This window comes from Cyprinodon tularosa, unplaced genomic scaffold, assembly GCF_016077235.1.
Source record: "Cyprinodon tularosa strain WSP-4 unplaced genomic scaffold, ASM1607723v1 ctg348, whole genome shotgun sequence".
Lineage (NCBI taxonomy): Eukaryota > Metazoa > Chordata > Actinopteri > Cyprinodontiformes > Cyprinodontidae > Cyprinodon > Cyprinodon tularosa.
The window spans coordinates 159,684-187,360 of NW_024039061.1; the positions used below are offsets into that span (position 1 = coordinate 159,684).

At 38.2% G+C, this 27,677-nt stretch overlaps 1 protein-coding gene across 2 annotated transcripts in view; it reads left to right on the forward strand.

The window, feature by feature from the left end:
• The window catches only part of zgc:172282 (leucine-rich repeat and fibronectin type III domain-containing protein 1-like protein), a 150,865-nt gene that overhangs the window by 99,486 nt on the left and 23,702 nt on the right, over positions 1–27,677 (forward strand). The window contains exons 8-10 of one of the 2 annotated variants that reach the window (XM_038294910.1): positions 14,504–15,150; positions 23,743–23,841; positions 25,199–26,143. In XM_038294910.1, the coding sequence (XP_038150838.1) occupies positions 14,504–15,150; positions 23,743–23,792 (697 nt within the window). In that variant the 3' untranslated portion in view covers positions 23,793–23,841; positions 25,199–26,143. The remainder of the gene's footprint in view (positions 1–14,503; positions 15,151–23,742; positions 23,842–25,198; positions 26,144–27,677) is intronic. The other variant, XM_038294911.1, reaches the window with a different exon arrangement.

Below are 27,677 nucleotides of genomic sequence, written 5' to 3' on the forward strand. Positions count from 1 at the left end.
TCTGTATTCTGGATGGTGCATGTGCTGTGACAGATTGCTCAATGTCGCAGCCTATGGTGAAGCTGTTTTACTCCCCAATTCCAACTGACTTCTGTGAAATCTCAATAGGCCCTTGGTGGGAATAATAAACGCACTGCTAATGCTGTGCTGGAGGTTGTTTTATTTGGTATAATTTAACAATAGGGATAAACAGGCAATTCTTGCTGTCTGCTGACATTCAAATAATGGAGGTCTACGGTGCCCGAGACAGAAAGGTCCATAAAAGTCCACAAAAAACGTTTCAATATTCCTCCATACTGCTTGTCCAATGTATTCCAGGTGTCCTGAGTGGGTAGCATCCAGAATTTACTCGAAACAAAGTCATTTAGAATGTTTTTAGAGCATAAACAGTAGTATATAGGATTTCCTGAAAGCGCGTGCCTGCAAGTTCACGACGCTACGGAAACCGCGGCAGACCAAACCAGATGAAAGTGCGCATTCAGCTCGGCAAAGAACTCATGCTCTTCCTCAACACTGAAGTCCTCAGACATTTTTCTTTCGTTGTTTCTTTCTTTGCACAGGTAAACAGCACATTTCTTCTTCTACGCTTGCATTATCGGCAGAGCAGACGCTGAATGCGCACTTTCATCTGGTTTGGTCTGCCGGCTTCCTTAGCGTCGTGAACGTGCAGGCGCGCGCTTTCAGGAAATCCTATACACTCCTGTTTATGCTCTAAAAACATTCTAAATGACTTCGTTTCGAGTAAATTCTGGATGCTACCCACTCAGGACACTTGGAATACATTGGACGAGCAGTATGGAGGAATATTGACACGTTTTTTGTGGACTTTTATGGACCTTTCTGTCTCGGGCACCATAGACCTCCATTATTTGAATGTCAGCAGACAGCAAGAAGCCTCCCAGATCTCCAGATGCATTTGAGATATCAAAAAAGTACTCCAGAGTGTTGTTCAGCATGGGGGTGAGTAGAAAATGAGGGCTAATCATGTTTTGGGTGTACTATTCCTTTAAGTAGCTGGCAAGCTATGATGGAACTTGAATTCAGAAAAACCCCTTTCAGATAAAGTTATGCAAGACATGTGGTTAGCAAGCAGAGAGGGATGGGTCCTGGAGCAAACACAAGCTTACAGTTTTAGTAGGCAGCTAGTTGTAGTAACCAACACTGCGTCCAAAAATGAAGGAAAGGGAAAGCAAAACAAAGGTAGACAGGGAGAATAGTAGATAAGATGAGATAACTGGTCCAAATCAGTGGAACGTTGGCATAGTCTTAATCACAGAAACTAACAACAGCAATCTATGCGCATTAGTTCTGTCCAAGATCACACAATAAAACATCTGGCACAAAGTTTAACCAACACTCCATCAGGAGCAAATATCAGTATTTAAATCTACTCCTAATAAAACCATTAACCAACAACACCACTTAGACTATGGGGCTAGGAATCAATTTCTGTAATCCTGCCCAGGAATGTTTAAAATAGCAAATAAAAAGAAAAGGACGTTTCTTTACTTTTTAATTATTTCTTTGAAAGGCAGGCCACAAAGTCCTTGGCTACAGTCTGTGGCCTGGCTTGATTGCAGCTTCAATTTCGGACGAAAATTGCACGGTAAACAGTTTGTTGTTGGCCATGCAACCAGGTCATTTGGATCAGTCTAATTAGGAATGTTGGGGAATTTCTCTAGAAAGTTCACAACTCCCTCTCAAAAAAAAAAAAAAAAACTCCCAGAAACACATCACTGGGACACTTGATGTTGGCCCAATTCTGCTTGGGAATAATAGCATCTGTTCACAGACCTTCATTCTCTTTACTTTGGTAGCTCTCTGCATGAGTACTGCATTGGGGAGATCTGAATAGCAGGCCAAGTATCAGAACAGACTGTCTGTAACATTCTCTCTGGTATACAGGAGTAAGTCAAAAGTCCAAGACTTGAATCCTGGAGAGGGGCGAAGGAGATATTGTCATGAACCACGGACAGATGGACCCAGTATTCAGGAGAGACAGTCAGTAGGAAAGTTCAAAAGGTTTATTAAAATAAAAACAAAACAAAAGCGGAGCTGTGGCTCGCGGACACTGCAGGCGAGGGGGGCGGGGCACCGCCCAATCTCAGACACTCTGGTTTAACAGTCCAGACCACTAGTGTCCCCAGTGCTGCAGTCCAAGAGGTCATGCTGGAAGCTGATCCTGGTGAGGGATCCAGAACAGACAGGAACAGGCAGGATCCAGATCAGACAGGAACAGAGACAGGTGGCAGGATCCAGACTTCAAGGCATGCACAGGCTTCCAGGAGGTTTCAGAGTCAGACTGGGACCAGAAGCATGACCAGGTGGTCACGCACAGGAGCAGACAGGATCAGGTGCAGACAGGCAGGCTCGGTGGAAGAGGGTAGCCGAGACAGGACGTAGGAACCGGAACTTGAAGCTGGGCTTTAAACTGGTCTCCTCCCTGGAGCCAGGCTTACTTTGATAAAAACTGAACCTCCCCCCATAATGAGCCAAAAACCCAGAGGACTCGGTGGGGGAGGAACAGTGGACGATCAGGAGATGAGACAAACACAAAAACCCTCTATCCACTGGCAGCTAGGATCCAGGACATGAACCAAATAAAAACTGAACAGATAGACTGACAGAAAGACAAGCAATGATCTGGCACTGAATGCTCAGGCTGAACTGAATATAGACCACAGGAAACAGGTGAGAGGAATTAATTATGATTGAGGCAGGGAAGGAAGAGGGCAGGTGAGAGGAATTACTAATTAAGGGAGAGCAAACAGGCCAGATCATGACAGATATAGCCTCCCAACTTGGTTATCTGAACACCGACCAATTCAACAAACCTTTCCTGAACATTGGGGTGCACTCGGGGCAGAAGTGGAAAGAAAAAAAGGAACTTATAGTGCATCCTCACCACTGCAGAGGGCATTGTAGATGTGTTTTAGCTCCAAAGGGGGACTTAAGCACACATTTTCAGTCCCGATGGGGCTTTTAAAGGCAGTTTAGTATGTGTTTTGGCACCCAGGAGGGTACTTTATCATGTTTTATTTGGGCAATAAAAGGGAGCGACTTTCCATGGTATTTAATTAAATTACATGGTGATGCCAAATAACATGGGCCTAAAACCTGTGCTCCTATACCTTTTGAGGCTTTGGATCATTAAGGTGTATGGTATTGCAACATTTTCCTTTATAGTGAGGCTGAAAAAAAACGTTCAAACTTGAAGGACTCTCTCTACTTTAAAGGAGGTTTTTGAAGCTTCTAGGTCACAATTCCACAGTGTTGTTTTCAGTAATAACTCCTTAATTTTTCCTTATCAAAAACAAAAAAACTGAAGCAACCAAATGACCCCAAACCAAGATGCACTGCACATCTCTGCATTTGTTTTTACAACTACATTGTAGGGCAATGTTTACTCTTGTAAGATACCAAGATTGCATTTTTATTGGAGAAATATGTAAAAGATACTGTACCTCTTTAAAAAACACTATTACATTTTCGTGGTTGAAAGCATACACAAGATAAGCAGCAGATTTGTATTCCCTATTTATAAAACCTTTATGAAAACATATATCTAAAAAGAGAAAAAAAGACTGACTGGCTGGCCTCTCCCCTCCTTGGAGGAAATTTACTCCACCCGCTGCCTCAGGAGAGCCCGCAGCATCATCAGGGACCCCTCACACCCCGGTCACCATCTCTTTGAACTGCTCCCATCTGGGAGACGTTTCAGGGCAATAAGAACTGACTATCAATAATGCTACCTCACGTGCAATAACCTGTACCCGCTACCGCAGGAGAGCCCGCAGTATCCCTTTTTAAACTTTTTTCGTATTTATTTATTTATTTATTTATTTATTTTTATTTTTTTATTTTATATTTTTAAATTTGCACTGATTGCTTGTACTGTGTTTTTTCTTTTTCAAGTAATTTCGTTGCACCCCTGTGGAGCAATGACAATAAAGAATTCTGATTCTGATTCTGATTCACCTTTGTCAAATGTAAAACTAATGGTGGCCAAGTGATTAGAGTAGAGCATGTTTGTTCTAAAGAAGACTGCAAGTACCTGGTCTGGACCCTACAGAATGACACTCTGGGTCTGTGACCTTTAGCCTGAGATTCTTCCCTTGGCACTTCAAGCTGCCAACAGAACCTCAAGCAACACTGCCCAGTATGTCTTGGATGTTTCCCAACTTTCACACTGCTGATATTATTGGTAACAGATTAAAATGGTTTGTTGAACTGCAATAATCTGAATCAGGTGGTTGCGGATTCTGAAGCAGAGTAGCATAAAAAAAAATTAATGGCAGTGTGCCTTGGGGACCAGAATCGAAAATCATTGCCCTTAGGGGGCAAATATGTCCTAAGGAGACACATTTTTCATTATTTACATTGACCAATAGACGTTTTATCTTTGTCCGTGATGACTCAGATATCGGTTGTTTTAATAAATCCATTGTTCGATTTCATGTAGCTCACTAACATTTAGCAAACCCTGGGGACAGTTTATATCTCATGATTTAAAACTGTTTTTTTCTTAAAAATTAATGTATTCACAAACCTTATTGTAGTTTCTTGGCAACATAACTGGGAATAAACACAACTAATATGTGAATGAATACAACCAAGAGGTGAATAAATACAACTAAGTAAGGTCAGGATGTGTAAGTAAGGTCAGGATATAATTACCAGGTGTATTCCCGGTGATGATAATTAAATATGAAAAGAAATATCCCTTTATAGTTATACGGTGTGAAAACTTGTCCTCTGCATTTAACCCTTCCCTTAGGGGGTAGTGGGCTGCACACTAAGTAATCTGGGGTTAATGCCTTGCTCAATCACCCAGAATAACAGTCTGAGTTTCAAATCTATTATTTTGAGGTCTCCTGGGGACGCATATGCACTCCTTTTGAACCACAAGGCTCCTATTACTTAGCTATAATGGCATTCATCACACTATCTGTTTGAAAGTATACTAAGTTATGACCATATATACACTCGAGACATACTCAAGTTACACTTAGCATAAATATGTTTTTACATATTTGCAAGATTTTTGTTTTATTTACTGCAACATTGTTAGATATAAAAAAACAAATAGAAATAACAATGAACCCAAAGCACTAAAATCTCAACAAGCAAAATTAAAGAAAACCTGCAAGATATAACCTAAAATATAATTCACCCATTTCTTATTTTATACAACTGTCTTACTAACCTATGAAGCAGACTTTGAAGTTTTAAAGTAATAACAGTGACATTTGATAATTTTTTTTCTTATTTTAGAGGATTAGCCTCAAAGCATTAAGGTTTTTCTCTGACATTTAATTATGTAAGCATTCAAACAAGCTTAAATCTAGGTTTTTTTTTCATGCACTAGGTACAACCCCCATTATCATAAAGAACTAAAGTCACTGTCAAAGTTAGCCAATAACTTGGTATTGCAACAAACATTGAAACTTGCTCCTATCTCCATGGCAATTTAATTATAATTTGTCACGACTTTTACATAATGTGTTGTTAGTCAGACTGTTCTGCTCCTCAGGGCACCTTTACACACCTCGTCTTGCATTGTGAGAAACAAAGCAAATGTCTTCACAACATCACAAATTTGTTTGAAGTTTAATCAGAAAAGGTTGTTTCAAAAACTAAAAAAGCGGCAAAAGGTTAGATATTTAAAATTTGAATGAACTTTTCTTTTTAAACCACAGAATGCTGCCTGTCGGGATACTTATCTGTTATCCTCAAAAACATGTCACTGGCTTGGGATTGTGAAAAAAAAGGTTTTCAAGCAGCATTAAAAGAACGACTACCATTTTCCCTTTTCATCCATACACAGGGATTCCAATATAGATGTATTTTTTATTTATTTATTTTTTAATCTTTTTATTTCCTTTCACTTCTGAGATTTCCTACAAATTCCACTATCACATCATTGCTGTCCTCCAGCGTGAAATAACGAAGATTTTCTGGTTCAGTTGCGATCAGGAAATCAGTCCAGGAATTCTTTCACATCAGTTCACAACCATACAAGGTCACACACAGGCACACACACTGAAAACACATAAAGCTTTCTGCCAAGGTATACTTCCTGGTTTGTGGTTCAGTGCCATCAATACTCTTGGCACTGAGACTGGGCCAAGCAATTCCACGCTGCCCACAGGCCTACACAAACACAAATGCACTCTCTGACTTCCCATGCTGTCTTTTTTACACTGTGCTAAATTGTAAAGACTGTCTGTCTCTACTGAGATAGGAAAAAAAATTAAAGCATGATCATGTGGAAGATAGTAGAGTTATAGCACTTAGAGTGACATGTGAATGAGACAGAAGGGAAACGTAACACGCTCATTTGGGAGTTTGACAATTCCCCTAGTTATTCTATAAGTGAGACCCCTGGAGAAAGTTCAGATAAAATTAGTATAAAAACAAAAGCTAAGCACAAAAAAAGCACTGCATCGCTTTACTGATATCTCCTGTGGATTGCCAGTTAAACTGTTCAGTAGCATTGTATCTGAACTATTTACTTTCTGGGATGCAGAGGAAGGTTACCAAAGAGAACAATCAGGATGGTTTAATCAAATGATTGTTTTCTGCACTTGTGAGGGTTAGATTTCTGCAAGAGTTTATCAGATCACACAATAATGAATTCCTGCTCTGTGGGGAAATAAAGCTGACGAGGTGGCTGTTGAGCCTCAGGCAGTGGTGCATGGAAATATGTAATGACACTTTATGTATCCTTTATATTTTTTCACGGGGTAGTGTGCCAGAAATTGCTTTGGACATCAGAAGTCTTTAGATGTTTTTTTTTTTTTTTTTTTATGTCTCAGGCGTGTTAATGGGATTGGTTTAATGGAGCATTAAAAAGACAGGTTAAGACCTATCATGGATTAGAGAGGGTACAACCACACGGCAAGAATAATATAAAAAATATTGCAAGAACTATTTTGAAAGAAGGAAAACAAAAACATTAATGAAGTAAATACAAGTAAAAGTTCCCTGCAAGGTTAAATTCAAATAATTCAAAATCTTATAATAACAAAAACTAATAACAGATATGCTAGCTTTATGCAAGTTAGCTTTGTGCAAATCAGTTTTTCTTTTAAAGCTTCTTAAATACATTTTATATCAGATGACCTGCTTGAGATCAGATAACACAAGAACTGAGATAAAAGCTCAGCTAAGAAGTCCATCTGATATTTTGCCTCTGTAATTAGTTTTTTATGCGTAAAAACATTCTTTTTTTTTTATTTCTAGTTGATGAAAAAGTTGCATGATGCCTGCAGAAAACACACTATAGGCCAAACCTAGAGATCGTTTTGGCCTACGTAGAATCAACCAGCAATTTAAAGTCATTTACATAAAGAGTTTAAATTTGTCATAAATCCAAGTTCCACTGAATGATGTGTAAAGTTAGAAATGTAATGCTTTATCAAAAATGTTGAGAAACATTTTACCCTTACCTATAGTTGTTTTGACCAAAAGCATACTGATGCATAACAATTTGTTTATTCTCTCTGTCGAAAAAAAAAAAAAATCACAGGTTTTGTTTAGTTTCTTTTTCACTGATTCTTGAAACTTCGGCAAAAACATGTCCCACTAAGAAAAGTGCTAATTCTGTTGGAAAGAAATAAAATTTTCATGAATAAAAACAATCAAGGTTATAATCAGGGGGTCCTTTGCACAAATGCAAGGTTCTTTTAAAGTTTTTTTATTTTATTGTTAATTTAATGATTATATGCTGGCCCATTGCCTATAAAATCAGTTGTCCTTGGATAGGAGATAATCATTTCAACTTGATTAAAAAAACAAAAAGTAATAATTGAATTGAATAATATCTTTACCAAATGAAAGGGTACATTTTAATATGTGTTTAAAACTACAAACAGTGAGTTTTGAACAATAATAACCATTATTTTGTGATTGTTCAAAATGTGTCCCACATATTTGTCACCACCGTCAGATATTTATAAAAAGCAATAAAATCAGGCAACTAAAAGGTCAACTACATGCCTGAGGACCCCATTTTCAAATCTTCAGCTCTACTGGATGCCTTAAGGTCACTCAAGCTCCTGTAGGTTTGCTATTTTCTCTTAAACTTGTTCATATTTTTTGGACACTGCTAATGTCACAACCATAACATGTCAACACCGTCTCTTTTGTATAAAAAATATTAGATTAGATTATGACATAAATGTTTACTTTTTAAGAAGAGGTCTAAAGTAGCTAGCAACAGAGGGGAAACAAGATGGCTAATGTGAACAACTCATGCATATCATGTGAAAGAGTAGGATTTTGTCACCACCGTCAGACGTCACCACCGTCAGATTTTCTGTCTGACGGTGGTGACGCACAGTCTGACGGTGGTGACAAAAAACTACAAATGGTTCTCAATGGAGGCTAGAAAATAATTGTTGATCTGTAATGTTTCATTAACCTCTTTTATATTTTTATTTATGTAATTCCGCCTAGATTTCTTCCATATTGTATAACCCTAGGGGATGGGGTGTGCCTTCCCTGTCTCTCAATTCACTATTATGCCATGTTCATTTGGTTTACATCATTTGGGATGCACATAGTGCACCTACTACCTACCTACATAGCACATAGTATACAATATTCCTTGTAAGCTATGGCAGGGCAACATTTAACCAAATCTAACATTTACTGTAATTCCCCCCAATTTCATAGTCATTACACTCAACTTTGACTTTATGTATTTTAGGAAGTTATGGCTAGGAAGCAGCTATCTGTGAAGGAAAGAAGGAAAAGAAACAGGGAATATCAAAAGAAGTGTGAAGGCCTACTGACAAAAAAACCTACATATATTCAAGCAATTACTCAGAAGGTTCAAAATTTCTACCATAATGCAGCACGAATGACAACTGACAAACAGGACACAATCACACGCAAGAAAATAAAGCATCAGAGAATGATTCTGACTGATAATGATATTTCTTAATTGTACCTTATATTCCTTGAAAAATATTTGTCACAGTGCTCATGATTGTTATTTTTTGGACCAAATAGTTAAATAAAGTTAATAAGCAAGAAACCATTGACTTGAATTGTATACAGTTTGGAATTGTATGTTGAAATGAGGCCACTGTCACCACCGTCAGTTCTAAAGTCACCACCGTCAGAGGGCTTTTTATTCGTTTTAAATTAATATGCTTGCAATATGTTTCTTCAGTGCTGTTCTCTCATTAAAGTAATGGTCTCTTTTAATACAAAAATATGTTTGTTAAATAAAAAAACATGACTTTTTCTATTTAGGCTTAAAGTAAACGTTATCTGATGTTAGATATTTTAAAGGACTACACATGATACAGTTAAAAAAAAATTAACAAAAATGATTATTCAACATTTAACAGCATAAATGTGTGCTAACAATGCCAGATAAAGATTTAAAAACTCTAAATACTTATTAGACCAAATAAATAAAAAATAATTAGCTTTTTATTGTGTCTGATGGTGTTGACAAAAACAAAGTAATAACTGGAAAAATGCCTATTTTATGAAAGAAATACAAAATGAGGAGGTTGCACCTGTACACTGCTGAACAGCCAAGACCTTGGTCTATAACAATATACCTTCAGATTTTGTAATCCAACTAACTTTTTATTTTCAAAATTAAAACCTGTTTTATCCAAATTCCCAAGAATCAGTGTTTTAAATAATTATTATTTCAAGCCATGTTTATCTTCTTACGGCAAAGATATACCACCTCTTTGGGAGTTTTTAATCATTCTCATGCCTGTTAAAAATTGGAAAAAATCATTTTCACATTATGAATTTTTTCCAAACTGGACATTATTATATTTTATGTTTGTATTTTTTATTCTAAACTGATATATACTATACACTTTTGGTTCTTTTTTGCTAATTAAATATACAAAACTGCATGCATAATAAACAAACTATAACAATAATGATCAATATGTTTGTTATATATTTGTTCTAAATTTAGATTCTTTATGATTATTAAATATTTTAAGAGGAAACAGCCTCAGTTCTTTCATATTTTATCAATCTGGCCAGTCAGGATTTTGGAGACGATTACAAAAGTCTACTGATCGCAGATCACCAATCACGGCATCAGATCCATACATTCTTCAACTGCGCTATTGTACGCTGACATTGTATTTTAAGAATCAAAATTGTAGGAGATGAGGATGTATCATGAACTGACCTCTGTTTTAGTGTAGTAGGCAGTGGTGGCAAGCTTTTTATAATCCCCCCACCCTGGCACTGAGAGAAATATTGTTGACAAAAGATGCAATTGTCTTAAGAGGTTTTAAGGCAGCTTTTAAATAAGTTGTTTTGATTTCGATTTTAGAAGTAGGGTTATGCAAAAGATAGTAAGATTGTTGAGGTCACATAATGAACTGCAGTTCTATGCTGATCCATCAACATACACTATATTGCCAAAAGTATTTGCTCACCCATCCAAATTATTGGAATCAGGTGTTCCAATCACTTCCATGGCCACAGGTGTATAAATTCAAGCACCTAGGCATGCAGACTGTTTTTACAAACATTTGTGAAAGAATGGGTCGCTCTCAGGAGCTCAGTGAATTCCAGCGTGGAACTGTGATAGGATGCCACCTGTGCAACAAATCCAGTCGTGAAATTTCCTCGCTCCTAAATATTCCACAGTCAACTGTCAGCTGTATTATAAGAAAATGGAAGTGTTTGGGAACGACAGCAACTCAGCCACGAAGTGGTAGGCCACGTAAACTGACGGAGCGGGGTCAGCGGATGCTGAAGCGCATAGTGCGAAGAGGTCGCCAACTTTCTGCAGAGTCAATCACTACAGACCTCCAAACTTCATGTGGCCTTCAGATTAGCTCAAGAACAGTGCGCAGAGAGCTTCATGGAATGGGTTTCCATGGTCGAGCAGCTGCATCCAAGCCATACATCACCAAGTGCAATGCAAAGCGTCGGATGCGGTGGTGTAAAGCACGCCGCCACTGGACTCTAGAGCAGTGGAGACGCGTTCTCTGGAGTGACGAATCGCGCTTCTCCATCTGGCAATCTGATGGACGGGTCTGGGTTTGGCGGTTGCCAGGAGAACGGTACTTGTCTGACTGCATTGTGCCAAGTGTAAAGTTTGGTGGAGGGGGGATTATGGTGTGGGGTTGTTTTTCAGGAGCTGGGCTTGGCCCCTTAGTTCAGTGAAAGGAACTCTGAATGCTTCAGCATACCAAGACATTTTGGACAATTCCATGCTCCCAACTTTGTGGGAACAGTTTGGAGCTGGCCCCTTCCTCTTCCAACATGACTGTGACATGGATGACAGAGTCTGGTGTGGATGAACTTGACTGGCCTGCACAGAGTCCTGACCTCAACCCGATAGAACACCTTTGGGATGAATTAGAGCGGAGACTGAGAGCCAGGCCTTCTCGTCCAACATCAGTGTGCGACCTCACAAATGCGCTTCTGGAAGAATGGTCAAAAATTCCCATAAACACACTCCTAAACCTTGTGGACAGCCTTCCCAGAAGAGTTGAAGCTATTCTAGCTGCAAAGGGTGGACCGACGTCATATTGAACCCTATGGATTAGGAACGGGATGTCACTTAAGCTCATATGTGAGTCAAGGCAGGTGAGCAAATACTTTTGGCAATATAGTGTGCCTCATGTAATACGTAATCAGCCTTAGCAACCAATCATAGCAAATAACCTATAGTGAAACATTTTTTTACTTACAGTAGAAGCATGGAGAACCATGGCTGAAAGCCAGAGGAGTTGGTCACCAAAAAAAAAAAAAAAAAAAAAAAAAAAACCCTCTATTTCCATTATATGGGACTTGTTTGGCTTTCCTCAAATGACTGCATTGCAAAGAAAAGTAATTTGCAACATTTGCCGCACATCAGATGGCAACACGTTAAAGTTGTTTTATCACTTGAAGAGAAAGCACCCCATTCAGTAAGAGAGCCAAACAGCGAGGATATTGTGCCAAAATGTGAACGACTGCCAGGAAGTGATTAATGGCTGTGGGAGCGAGGAACCGTTTTTAGTTCTTCCTCTCTTCATTGAACCACTACAATTTCGCAATTTCACACGACTGCCTTGCTGAGAAGATACTGTGTTTTTGTGAAACGTTAGAGATTCAATTGATTGATTACGAAGTACAGACGATGAGATAAGATGAAAGGATTTTAAGGGATTTTACTGCTTTACTGTTCTGGCTATGTTTTTGCCTTTTATGTACTTTTCTTATGATTTATGAGTTTAATCATAACTAAAGTGACATTACAGCTGATGTTCATTTCTTTTAATAATTTTTTTACTGTAAATGGCTTAAGGTAAAGCTAGGCTTCAAAATAGTTTTTCTTTTTTTCTTGCCATAAATTAAATACAATACCATTGCAATTGTAATGTAAAGAAAGAACTAAAAATATTCAACAAAGCATTTGAATGTCCACAGTTTATTTAAAAAAAATTGCATGGATATTTTTGGTCAATTTATTCCTTTCATACCCCTCCAATTCCTTTACAAGGAGGAATTAGTTATGATTAATAACTATATTTTCTACTGCTAAAAACTGATTAGGCTAATAGCTGCATTCTACACAATAATGCAAACGTGTTGAGAAATTCCAAATTGGTCTATATTAGTCTATTGACCTAAAATATATCTCTTTCTCTTTAGTTATTTAAAACCACACCGAACCCCCAGCGATAAGACAGAGGCCTGAATCACTTTCTGTCAACCCAAATGGCTATTATAGGATTAGTATACCTGTAAGTGGAAAGAGGTGGGTGAATTTAAAATGACCGTATAATATAGTAGAGAAAGTGTTTGAATACATAGACCTGCAAATTATTCTCAAACATACCTGCAAGATGGTGAGAAAACCAAAATCGTAATTTTATAGTTAAAAGAAATCGCCATATGATATGTTTGCCGTATTGCCCACCCCTTCCTAGAAGGACTGTTTCTTGTTCTACTTCCACACCAACCAGCTGTTGCATACTATGCTTGTCCGATCCCAGAATTTCACTCTTCCATGTCCAGCAGGAAGCCTTTAGAGGCTAGTCTTGGAAGCTGTAGCCTCTACCTGCTCCTCCTGTCTGACAGCTTCTCAAAAGTACCACTGTCTTACTCTCTGCCGGCAGTAGCTTCTGCATTTCAGAGTACTGTTTCCCCACCATGCTCCTTCAATCCTCCGGAGTTAGCCTAGCTAGCTTGGCTCAGCTGTAGCCTCATCCCGCCCTGGTGCTTTTTCCCTGGAGCTTTTATTATTTACCACTCTGCTCTTCCATGCTCCTCTTTAGCGTGCTGTCTTCCCAGTGGGCCCCTAAAATCTATCGCCGTGCTTCCTTAGCTCCAGAGGGTGGCATGGCTGGCCCCACTCATCCTTGTTATAGTACTTTCTCTCTCCTGTTGTTCTGACACTGATTACTCACTGCTGCTGTCTGAGCTCAAAATGCTGTCTCTCTTCACCTCTGTTGTTGGATTTTTTGTGCCTGTGTTTTGGGCATCCTGACCAAAACAAGCATCGACCAAACACAGGAGAAAGATGCCTGTCTCTTGCTTTTTATAGTAGCCAACCAGTCATGTACGATCATGTGAAAATGGTCCGATTTCCAACCACCACCATTTCACCTGCGCAAGTCTACCTGTCATTATAGTAATTATTTTGCCTTTAGAAATATTTACTTCTCAAAATATATTAATTTGTGAGTAACTATATATTTGGTAAATAAATTGCAATACTTGTGTCTAAGTAACTTCTTTCAGATGATATGTAAGGTATTTTCATAGTGGTTTGCATTTATTCAGTTACATGCTAATTTTTAAAATGCATCAGTGTAAATGCTCTCCACTAGCCTTGATAAGTGGTACTTCAGATGGAACCTTATTTACTTAAAATAACACTTAATTAGTGATGTTACAACTATTATCAAAAATAGGGTATTAATTTAATCATATGGAGATGTGATACTTATGGGACAAATTTATTTTTTGGATTAGATTTCAGTTTAATATAGAAAAAAGCTGATGAGTTCCATCAGGACCAATGTCTCCACCCACTCTAGCATTTATATTTTAAAGGAAACGTTTCAGTTAGCAGATGTTGCATCCTTGTCAACTTCACTCCTCACAACTGCTTAGATAGCTCAATTAAAGTATCTATATCTTAATTAGGCATCATCGTTCATGAAGATGTTTGTGCAGGTCAGATGCTGCCTCTTTGTTGGTAACTACAGTATGTATTATAATTAGGTCTTTTTCCCTATAAACTGTTTGACAACTGTTCTGTTGTAATTATTGACCCAACAGATGTTTTATAAAGAAATGCTTAATTTTACCACAGTACTCATTTCGTAATTAGAAATTTTACATATTTCTTTAATTTACATCTGTTAAAAATTTAATCCTTTGATTCCTGCCTTGTGTCTATTTTCCACACACTGTTTTAAATATTGTATTTCCCTACTGTACATATTTTCTTTAACTGAAAATCATCTTGCCAACATTGTTCTCTGCTTTGGTCTTCTTGCAGGATGATTCCATCCACCTCCAATGATTTTCTGGTCCGGGATCTTGCTGCTGGACGCAGCTACGATCTCTGTGTTCTGGCTGTATTCGATGACATCGTTACATCACTGACTGCAACACGTCCTTTGGGCTGCCTTTCATTCACTACAGACACAGAGTTCAGCCAGTGTCAAGCACTTCATAGCCACTTCTTGGGTGGGACAATGATCATTATCATTGGAGGGATTATAGTTGCATCTGTGCTAGTTTTCATCATTATTTTAATGATACGGTACAAAGTTTACAGTCATCAAGGCACTGGCCATGGAAAAGCCACCATTGCAGCGACGGCACCGAGGCCACAGAGTAATGGACAAGGAGGGAGCCAGGTCCAAGTCCTCTGTCAATCTCCTTCAAAGATGATTGACAGTCAGGATGAAGAGGTCCTCCTGCCATCTAGGGCAATGTCACCTAGCAATACAACAAAAGACACGGTGGCATTGGTTGAGGAGGAGAGCAGTGGACAGTGCGTCATGGCAAAAACAGACTCCTCGGTTAATGAAGAGTTGCTCTCGCCAACTAAGACCCGCTTCTCTTCCAGGGTTTCAATTGAGATGAAAATCAGACAACAATCTGTCACCAAAGACCCCTCATCTTCCAAGGATCTAGCAGGTAGTGGGACCACACAGAAGCATGATGAATAAATATAGTATATTCAGTATAGAGAATACCAATCAGCAGAGCATGGAAAAAAGTGTTTTAAAGGAGGGAGGAAAAAAAACTAAGAGGTTGAAAAACTAAAGAGTGGGAGTTTGGAGACATACAAAGAAAGGGCACAAATAATGCCAAACAGATACAAATAGACAATGTCTAATCCATAGAGTGTAATTGAGCAAGATAATAATGGAGCAAAACAGCAATAAATTGGGTGAGTGTGAATCTGTGATTGGAAATAATAAATGTCCTCCTGGAGGCATGGCGGGGCTGCTCTGTTCCCACTGATCGCGGCGGGTGGGGCTGCGGGGCGGGTGTGGGCCTGGGGTGGCTATGACCGGCGCGTGGTGGGGGGCCGGGGCGGCGGAGCTGCTCTGGCCGCGTGTCGGGGCCTGGTGCGGGCTGCGGGGGGGGGTGGCGGACGTGGCTGGGCTGCTTTGGCATCGTCCGGTGGGGGGGCGGCGCGGTTCGCTCCGCTCTGGCTTTGTGCTGCCCCTCGGGCTGATGGGGGGGGTGGTTGCGCCGGCTGCGGTCTGCTCCTCTTGCGGTTTTGCGCCGGGCGGCTTTTCTGCTCTCGGGCTGATTCTGTGCGCGGTGTGTTTCGTTGCGCGCTGTTGGCATCGGTCTTGGTGGGGTGGGGCTGCGCTTTTGGCCGGGGGGGGGGCGTTTTGGGGGGGGTCCCGCGGCGCTCGTGGCCGGTTCGCGGCGGATGCGCATGGGCCCCGGCCGGGGGCGGGGCCGTCTTAGTGTTTTCCTGGGTGGTGCGGTCGCGGGGCGTGTTTCGGTGCTCTGTGGGGCTGGGGCGTTTCGGTCGGCGCCGTGGGGGGGCTGGTGTTCGGCGCCCGGCCCTACTACTTCGGGGTGGCCTGCTGCCGGCGGGGCCCGCGGACTCGTCCCCGCGGCTCCCCGGGGCGCCGGCATGGCGGTGGCTGGGGGGCTTCCTCGTGGCTGTCTCTCCTCCTGCCTTGGTGGGGTCTGATTTCCGGGGCTGGCCCCGCCTTGGTGCCTTCGCTTCTGGGGTCCCCTTGGGCGCCTGGGGCTTTGGGTCTCCCGGCGCTGGACTCAGTGCTCTGGGGGGTGTGCCTCTCCGGCTCTCCACAACCACTATTGAGCATTTTTTTCTATGGTTAAAACTTTACGTGCACAAGTTCACCCTCACAAACAACTACAGGTGCTAGGCTTCAGGTACTTAGAAATTCACTTCCAAACAGAAACCCCACATTGATATCTTCAGGTAACACAGAGTACATGTCAGACTTAATAATATTACTTTAGTGATAGTTTCAAGGTGTTTGCTTTATTGTATATCTCGCACCATGTTTTTTGATTGTGCTGTTCTTTTTTCTTTTTTTTTTTTTTTTTTCTCCATCTCATTACAGGTGTTGAAGCAGACTGAAAATGTTTTGTCATTGTCTCCTTCCTATCTCCTCTTTCTTTCATCTTTTGTCCTGTTTTTTTCTTTTTCCTTCTTCTTCTTCTGTTTTTCTGCTCTACTTACATTGCAGTGTCCATATGAACTGTAAAACTCCCTGCATAATTATAATAAAGCAATTTATATACATGAAACAAGTGGAGCGGTATGGCAATTGCGATACCGCTACACTTGTGAAAGTAAAATCTGTTGGGCTCCTTTTGGCATCAAGACAATTATTCTTATTGCCACCTTGCCAGACAGGACACTGTAAAAAAAAAAAAAAAAAAAAAAAAAAAAAAAAAAAAGGAAATAATAAATGTCCCCCTTTATGCACATAAGGGGAGACAACCTTTTGTTTTATGCCTACACTAGGATGTCCTATTTAACCCATTCTTATTGACCATCCAAAATATGATGAGAAATATAATGTTTATAATTTTGCCCACCACAGATTTAAAGCTATTTAAACTTTAACAGGTTTCATAATTTTTTGTTTTCCCGCCTTCACATAAACCAGGTCACATAGGCAGCACTTTTGCCAGGCCTCTTTAAGATTGAATTAAAATGAAATATCAGTGATGCTGTTAAAGGAAAGAGGGGCCATAAAATCAACCCTTTAAAAAAAAAAATAGTTTGGGCAAAGATTGCTATGCTTGTGTAAATTTGTGGGGGTTAAAGTCAAGCCTCTAAAAAAGGAAGGATATCATCTGAAATGTCGCCGTCCGCTTATTGAAATCTTTATTTAAGGAGACACAGTTAATACCTTGAAACTAAAAATAGCAAATCACTGAATTTATCTATGCATTAAAATTTGGTAAAGGATAGTATAGTGAGTATAGGTCTAAGCATTCAAGTGCCGACCAGGTAAGGAAAGAATTGACTGTTGATTCATTAGCGATTAGAGATACTGATCATATTGAGTCAGGAATAGATAGAAAATTATGTATTGCCTTCAGTGGGGATATTCAGGAATGGTATATATTTTTATACTATGTTATGATAGAGGCTATGCTATCATTGTTGCTCTTGGTTATTTTCTGTTTTTTTTTTTTTTCTATTCTACAAATTGGGTTAAAATCTCTGTTAACTGACAACACAAATTAGATTTGAGTATAGCTGTTATTAATCAATATTTTTTATAGCTTTATCATCTAGGGATCATTGAATAAATAGAATAGATAAGACACATTTTTTATTTTCACTCATGGGAAATAAAAAAGGTTAAAGCAGGAGATAAAATGAATAAACCTTGATGTTACAGCGAGTGAAACTATACATTTTAAGCAGTGTTATTAATGTTTGAAAGCTATTATCATATTTCCTGTTGTACTACAAAAGTATGCATTTTAAATGGTCTGAATAATTAGGATATTATTTCTAGGTGTCAGAAAGTCCTTCTCTATCATTGCTTGATTATCCTATTCACAATACTATAATCAACAAATCCCAAGTCTGGACTGCAGACCATTCAATTACTGCAGACCAGTCAAGTACACACTCATGATGCTGAAATTATGTAACTCCTACAGAAAGAGGTCTACCTTTGATAACATTATTACAGTATATATATCTGCTGTGTATATTCATCATGAAGGGGTCATAGGACCACACAAGTTAAATCAAAATCAAGCAAACAAGAGCTGCCTGTGGATATGTCTTTCCCCCTTAACTACTGTATTAATTTGACTAATTAACATTGAGTATAGCATTGCCTATGTTTGTGTTACCTTTCATGTCTGTCTTTAGTCATTCTCATATTTTTCATTAAACTCCATTGCAAGAATTTGACAATATATTTGTTTAAATTAGAAGTGGCAAATTCTGCTTTTTAGGAACAGTATCTTGCATCGATGTAGGAATGCCCCACGATGAAAAAATGAAAAGAATAATTTATTTTAGTACATTTCCAAATTAAACTTACCTTTAAAATTTTAGAATATCTCTGCAAATCAAAAACTGTTGTGTAAGACACAAATTTTAAGGCTTTGCTTTTTTGGGGAAACTCATTATATGATATATAAGGAAAGCACAGGTGCAAACCAGGAAACCATCCGTTAAATCATACAGCATCATCTTTCAAACTTTGTCTTCTGATATATAATTGAAATTCTGAGCAGAAAAATGTAACAGGAAAAATACCAATAAAACCCTAACAAAAGACTTTTGACTTGAAGAGTAGAACCATAAAGGAAACAGAAAAAAGCTCTCTCACACCCACAAATATGCTTTCACTGCTTTCACTAAAAACAAATTTTCTGAGGAAGGTGGAGATATTTTGAAGGAAGGTACAAACCCAGAGCAGCACAAATCCAGTGTCCAGTACAAGTTATTTTTAATAGAGAAATAATTCCTTTTCACCATGTTATGGCGAACATAATAGGGAGGACTACACCTCTGATAATTGCTTAGCCGTCATTGACAGCCTCCATTCGAATGTTAAAGCCAAAACACATCTTTACAAACTTTTTTTTTTTTTTTCTGTCTTTCTGAATGAGTAGAACATCCCTTTAAGAGCACCAGACAGGCAAGATTCTGTACAGGAGTTTTCCCAGCATTAACAAGTTGGGCAGTAAATATAACAGCTGCACTGACTAACAAGCTCAATTTGTGTCACCAAGTTTGCCCTCAAGACAAACCTAAATAGGGATAAAACTAGCTAGTTTTCCTTGCAATTCAATCCCTTTTACCATTGAATCAGATGCTAAATTGGTACAATGCATCTTGTTCTTAATATACAAGAGGTAATTGCTTGAAAAGCTAATATTACAAAGATCCAAGTCTATTACTAACAAAGTTAAATGAAAGAAAAAAACTTGTGACAGAAAAAGTACGAAAGAAAACAGGGATGGTTGCATCTTCGAGAGAATAAGATGCTTAATCAAAATAAGGCATGACAAGTTGATTAATATTGCAGATCTCAGGAGCAAGGGAATTGAAAGTGCTGTAAGTGGAGACTGGGAATGGATGTGGCACTTTTAATGTTATTCAACTACTCTGAGCCGATACAGTTTAAATGTGATTATATGGGGCAGAGTCATGTACTTTACTTGTATATAATTTAAAAAAAAATAACTTGTCTGTTACAACCTATGACAGCTGCAACACTTCTCAGGGACAGTGACAACCTGTCATGAATCCATTCATTAAATGCTATTTTGAGAATTTGTGTAGTTTATAAAAAGTAACACCTAAACTGCAACCTTGAACTCTGAAGAGTGTACATAAGACATCCCAAAATGAAATAATGGAATTTCAAAACTTTTTCCAAATGCTATTAAATATCTCAAAATAATATGAAAAACAACTTATTTAGATAGTCATAAAATCCAAAAGGCCTGTTTTGAAATAAAAAATAGATAATAAATAAATAAATAAATAAATAAATAAATAAATAAGAGTAGACATGAAATGTATTTGTTAAACTTTTTTTAATGGAAATTCAAATGATATCTAACAGCCCCCTCCCTCCTTCGGTTGGTGTATTCCCATTTGTGGTATTAGTAAAAAAGACATCCAACTGTGCAATCTTAGGTGCCCAGGTCTTGCAAATCCAGCACTTTTGACACACTTCCCTTGATTTTGATTAGGGCTGCAGCTTGGGGACAGCTGTAACAGGTGCTGCAAATTTAAGATTACATGTTAAGTGTACACGTCTTCTGTAAAATAAGTGTGACTGACGAAGTCTCCTCTTTATTGCAAATCAAAATACGGTAATACAAATTAACAAACTAATTTGACCATAGAACATCAGCTGAAATTATCTTATTGGTACTTCATCGGTTTTATCAAGGAGTTCAGTTCATTTATCTAACTTATTGTTAAAATTTTCAGAAAGCTGCCAAGCTCAATCATAGCTAATTGAGGCTCTTAATATGCAGAAGTATGCCCCTGATTAAATATCTAAGTAAGGGGTTGTTTAACATGATCTAGGGCTCATTTATGAAAAGGCTATGTAAAAAAAGTTTTTTTTTAGCAAAAGGTAAATATAATGAGATGTCAGAGCCATTCACGTTACCTTATCAAGTTTCCAGTTGCCATCCATTATTATGATTAAAGGTCAAGATATATAATTATATATATATAATTATATATAAGTTGCCATCCATTATTTAAATGTCAAGATATATAATTATATGATTATTCTTATATAATTATGATGCAAACTATTAAGCTCTCATACACTTCGTAGACACTTTTTCCAGAATTTTCAAGAATTTTATCAAAATAGATGAAAAAACATCCAAGATTCTAATAGCACATGATATTTAAATTAGAGGAAACTGATGATTGTACACTTTTCTCTGATAGACAATTTTTAAAAGTAACATATCTTTAAGTAATATTATGATTGCAAGCAAAGACTTTTGGATATATTGGCCTCTTTACTGTGTAATCAGACCCACTTCCCCTGATTCACACTGCTGAAGTAACTATATATAGTCTTGAAGTTCACTTGAAATGCTAAGGCGTATTATAATAATATAAATCCACATGAGCGTGTGAAATCTTTTTCTGGTCATATGCTCTGCGTACTAAATCTACACCAGAGCGTTTTGCCCGCTCAACTTTAATCCTTGGAAAAGTAGGGGTTTTAATGGGATAAATAAACGGAGACACCTTTTAACACGAGTGGCTTAAATAGCTGAGTTGAAATACTTTATCAGTTGTTGATATGTCCTTCAATTGGACTATGTGAATGGATTTATGAGAGCTGTCAGTGAGCCTTACATTGATAGTGGCAGGAGAACAGGAGATATGTGCAGCATATAGAAGCTTAGTCAGAAGGTTCAGGGAAAGGGCTCTCTGTTGTGAACTTTGCAGAATCTGCAGTAAGTCAGCTGTTTATAACTCAATTGAATCCACACTACATGACAGTCGGTAAGCTTTATAGGATAGAGGAATTACAAGTAATTGACTTTAAAGATTTTAAGTCATTTTTCCCACCTCTGATGCATGGAAGAAATGCAGAAAGCTGAGTTGGTTAGAGACTGCAAGTCAAAGGAGTCAGGGGAAACCCTATTATAGCTGAAATATTAGATATTATTATTATAATTATTGTTAAACTGAAATGGAACCAACTAAAAATTTTCCCCTGCAGCCCTTATTAACTTTCTGTCCTCAACTTCTCTTAAATAAATGAAGTTTAAAATTCAAAGGAGTTTCCAAAGAATCTCCAAAACAGGATAGACTAACAATCCATCCATTTTATTTGTTATTTTGAGAATTTACTCTGGAACATAAAGCACTGGCCTTTTTTTGTACTTTTTTTCCTTCCTTTGATTTCAGCTTCAGTGGAACTCACAGGGCAACCAACAGTGAGGGACAATACTCCCGGGGGGGTGCAATGGCTCCTTGGGTTTCTCTGAACGTGTAACTGTGTTTGTGAAGTATTTCACTGGTTGCTGCAATGCAGAGAAAGGAAACATTGATTTGATCAAAGAAAGAGCTGCATCGAGTCAGAGAGCCGGAGGGAAAGAACAATTGACAGACACATGGAGAGACCAAGGCGTAGAACTGTCATATGTATGATGACTATACACATACCCACACTTTATCAATTCTTCTAAGATTATTTTTATGAATTTACTGAATTGCTAGTTTTGTTGGACGTAAGCTATTTTTAAAAATCCTGTTAAAGCTGCTGCTACCTGGAAGAGAGAGAAAATTTGCTTTTCCTACTTTTATGCAGCATGTTGACTACAAGGAAACTTGCAGATTCCAATGATAACCATGAGAAAGGTATTGCTATTTATTGTAGTCACACTTTACATTATGACCACCTGCCTAATATATTTGTTTTCAGATTGTTGAGAAAAAAAAACCTGACTTGCCAAGGCATATTTTTCTATCCCCCTAAGTTTGTGCCATGGTAAGTGCACATTTATGCACCAGATTATTTTCTATTAGTAGTTGGTATTTTTCATGGATCAAGAGGTATGTACGGCATAGAGTAGCCTAGCTGTTATCCAGCATAGCGCAGATTCTTCTTTTGACTTAAACCTGGATGCTTTAAATATTTAATTCATATGATAATGTGTACTAAAATTGTATTCAGTTTAAAAGTACTTTATTAATCCCAAACAGAAAGAAATATTGCTTTTATTCACGTTAGGTGGTGTCTTCAAAGAGTTGTTGTAGAGGCTGATGCCTGTAGGGTGGAAGGATTTCATGTAGGATAGACTTGAATATGAAAATAACTTTTCACACTCTAAAGGGCTCTACCTGAACTCATCTTTTCAAAGCCCCCTCCCTGAAGGCCCAGTAAAAGTGCAAACCGCAAACAAGACACATTTCTTTCAGATCAAGGGCAGTGTTATTATGAAAGAGAAAACTTTCCTTTGGTGTACAAGCTGTCACCTCCTTAAAAATGCAGTCAAACAATCAGTGATGTCTTTTTCTTACATAGTTTTTTACAGCTACTTCTCAAAAGAACTACATAACTAATACTGTATATATTGTAAAGTCAATAACTCAAGAACATTGTGAAGATTAAGTTTTAAATCCTTTAGTATACAGTTGGTATAAGATACAAATTTACTTTTGGGACCAAAATCTAAATGGGTAACTATGGTTAATTCTTAATTAATGAGCTTTTTAAGTGAAATCTGTGGTTACTGTATGTTCGAATGCCATAAAAACCCTAAACATTATAAATTCCTTAAGCCAGTGCAAATGGTCACAAGGTTATTCTGTATTGAAAAACAGCACAACATGAGGATGTGAGTGTGTCAGTGTGAAGTGCAAGTGTGTGTTTCTCCGCCGGCCCCTCAATGACCCTGTAGCCTGTCAGTACTTCTTGTATTTTAATCTATCATCACTCTCCTCTTTGTCATCCCATATGCCCAACCTCATTCTTCACTGCCACCTGTCTCAGTAGATTCAACTTGTCCGATTACCTACATTTTCTCACCCTGCTGTCTTTCTGAGAAACCTCACACTCTCTCCTGCTCTCTCTCTCATTCTTTCTCTTCCTTTACTGACTTTTTGTTTTCTTCAGTATTTCTCAACCTGCCTTTGCATTATTGGTCTAAATTCAAACTTTTGTTTTTTCACTCCCTGCTTTCCTTTTGGTGTCTATGTGTTCTTTTCATCTACATTTTTCATGTATCTCTGATTCTTTAATACCTCTATAACAGCAGATGGCAGAAGGCCTCCCAGTGTGGAATGGAGAAACTTTAAGATCTGAATGGTCTTTTGGGCTCAAGAAGACATGGCGCCAGCAGAACATTCAAAGAGTAATGACTTTTGCACCGTGGATATTTTCCTCCTATATTGCCCTCTGTCCTACCTACGTTTCTGCTCCCAACCTGCACTTAGCTAATGAGGTGTCATGTGTAAAATGTTGCCCCCTGACCCTTTCCTTGTCTTTTTCCTTTTTTTGGTTAGGTCATATTACATCCTCATTTCTTCCACTGGCTTTTGTTTTCACTCACGAACCATTGCAAGCCGCAGTCACTTCCAGCAGTCACTTCATCTCATTTATTCCATTGACATTGTGTGATGGAGAAAAAAAACTCCCACTGAAATAGAAGATGATGAAAGACGGTAAAAAGGTGCAGTTGTTATAATGGATGACTAAACACTGATGACTCAGAAGGACAGAGCTTCATCCATTAGATTAGAGAAAAACTGCGCCATGAACCCAAATGAGAAATAGTTGACCTGATAAATAAAGCACAAATTGAAGATACCAAAAACTGTCAGGACACATTTTTAATCTTACTTTGATTTTATAGATGGTAATAGACAGTGTCCTATAATTGTCATCTACAGATAAAAAAAAAATTCCTAGTAAAAGTTTGATTCTATTTATTAGGAAAACAAAATTTTATAAAAACTAGCCTGTACATTCATTGCAACTCACCCATTAGCCTTTTGGAAAAATAGACAGCACGTCTTTAATGAACACTACAAGTCAAAACCCAGAATTGGCAGCTTTGTCCTTTTCAAGTGAATTGCTTTAAGCAAGATTTAAGGATTCTAGGCTTAAAGAATGACATTTAAACCTTTAGCCCCTGCATGCTTTTTAGAACCAGATAATTTAATGTTTCCCTTGAAAGAAATGCATATCTACTACAAGGCCAAAAAATACCTTTCTTTAAACTCATATAGCTATTTTCGAGCACGGCTACCCTTTACTTGCTAACTGTAGTTCTAAAACAGTAATACATTTATAAGAGTCTTGTTTTATGCTTCTTTAGTTTTTAAGTGTTGCATCTTGTAAGTGAGGAAAAATTGAACATGGTTAAACCTGGTTTACCTGAAACTGATCTGAAACGAATCACCTATACAGTAGATCTTGGAGCTGAGCATATTACAGTATGGGTTACTATGTTTTCCAGTATATTTGCTTTTATCCTGTTCAAAATGTTATTTTACAGATCTTACAAATCTTTTGAAAGCATTTTTTTTTCTTTTTGTTGTTTAACCCTGATCCTCTGCTTTTTTACCTATGTTCAGACCGAGTGAGATTTCTTTTCTTTTTTTTTTCTTTTTTAAGTAAATGCAAAATCTCTTCAACCTCCTAAAATTTTATGTGGAACAGTTGTATTAGTCTGTTTACACATGTTGTCTGAATCTCCTGTTTTTCAGAACCCTGACGCTGTTTTCCTGTCAGATTTGGAAAATGAACATCACCAAACACAAGAAGGATGCGATAACTCTCAAGAATATAATGCCCTATAGCTAATCTCCCTGCATCTCCTGTTATCTGCATCCCTTAATTTCTTTTTCATGAACACCATGGTGTCAGAGACCCAAACTGTCAGATTTATTTTCAAGTGCTTTTACTGGTTCTCAGATCCAGATTGGACTACCAGTCAAGACCTTGTAAAGCTGGGATCATCTGGAATCACTTATCATCTAAGGGCATTTTCCACTTTAACCGATATGTATCAGTGGGAAAAGTGAAAGAAAAATTATCAAACTGCACTAGGATATGATAAAAAATATGAAGTAACAACCACAGTCAGGAGCCGCACTAACAGACTGAGTGGATGGTAGAAAGAGGGCAAAAATGAAAAGTTGATCATCATCAAGAAAAAAAAAATCCAATGTTATTTCCACCAAAGCTGGCTGTACATTTTGAGTCTGGTGTTTCATATAAGCATAGCCTAACCTAGCACATAGGACATATACAGACGCTGACTTCATGAGGCTCCATTCTATTCATCAACACTGAATAAGAAAGTTCTATAAAATGTGAATGAACTCCTCCTTTCCAAAGTCTGCTCATCTGCAACTGGATCTGTATTGTGACTAGACCAAGTGAGATTGATCTTTTAATTAGAATACATCTTTTGGAAATAAAGTATCCAGTAAAACCAAACTGAACAAGCACCCTCTATGGAGAAAAAGGACAATGTGGAACTACAGCAGCCTGAACTGGAAATCTATGCCAAATCAACATGGACTACATAGTTTTCAGTCTGCTCCTGCTCAAGGCAGGTATGCTCCGTTTAACACTGGATGGTACTGGTGAAGACCTTAAGGACCATTATTGACTTCTCTCAAATCTCTCCAGGACCCTTCAAACAGGTGAGTAGTCAATTGTTTATGCAATTAGCTTAGGCAAAAGAGCAATCGAATGAGTAGCTTTTACAGCCAAATAGTCAACTTCAGTGCAGTAATTAGTGTGACATATGGTACCCATCAGTGGCATCCATGGGCATTCAACAATATTGGGAGCTGCCTGATAGCTTAGAAAACATTTAGACTCTACAGTTCTTTCTACAGTTCCTTTTAGTAAACTAATGAGGGCAACAGTTTAACAAGGCTCCCTCTAATTGCTGTCAGCAAGAAAATTAGAACACCTTAACCACTAAGCAATCTGTTTCATTAGGACTTTCTGGGGACAATGTCACGACAGGAATCGCATTTCGACTCCAGTTTATTTGTGGGGCTTTGAGTGTATAAGCAGCTCCATTCCTCACACACCTTTTCTCCATTTGTCTGTTCAATCTCTCCCTTTATCTGGCCAACTAAGACAATGATTGAATACTGGTGGAAAATGTAATATGATAGGGGCAGGTATGGTTTTAAGCAAACGGCACAGCCTTAAGGCAAATTATTTGCCCGTACAAGAGAGGGTCATTGATATATATTTTATCAGTTTAAACAGAGATGGGAGTCATGATCTGCAGAGTAAGAGTCTCATCTACAGCTTAGGGATTCACTTTTAGTTTGAAATGCATTGTGTTTATGATAATCAGCGGCATCTTAGGTTATTAATTTACTTGTCCCAACTGGAAGGACACTTTCAGATATTAATTAGATTTTAAAGTAATAGAAAATGGCCACAATAAGAAAAGATGTTTATATGGTTCTGCATCGCTCAATTTTTCATCAGTTAAATAGAACGTCTCTCCTCAAACAGTTTGCACTTAAGGACTGCCAATTGCCACGTAAGTGTCACTAACACCCCTGTTGTTTTAATGGGTATTAAAATCACAATTTCAATTTCCTCTGCTGAGCATCGTTGGAAGGATTGTTCCAGCAACCATGCGGTTATGAGTTTATGATCTAACAAAATTTGTATGCTCACTCATACTTTCCCTAATCTAGTTAAATTACTGAAAAATACAAATGCATGTATCCTTTTAAGGCCAGTGTAATTGAGCTGAATCAGCCTCTATGTGCATTGACCGTAAAGTAACAAATGACAAATACCAACTTCGGATCAAAAATGGCCGTATGTTTACACTATTGCAGGCTTAAATTCTCACTAATCTTGCATTGTTGAAGACTGATTTTTTTTTAAAGTCTGCTTTGTCATAAAGCATGTCATTGATTGATTTTTGAACTGGTCAGTCTTTCCGCATCAACAGCCTAAAGAGGTGTCTTGGCTTTTTTTCAGGTTATGACCCTGATCTCAATGCTACAAGGGACTAAAACGCTCAGCTGCACAACTTATTATCAGTTCTAGAGTTGCTTTTATGCCTTCGATCTCTACCTCTGCTGCTGGAATCGTGTGGTTTTCCCTCTCAGAGCTGCTTGCTGAGATGTTGTTTTGTTGCTGATGGGCCTGGTTTTTCTTTTTGGTATCCATGTATCACTCCCACAGATCACTCTT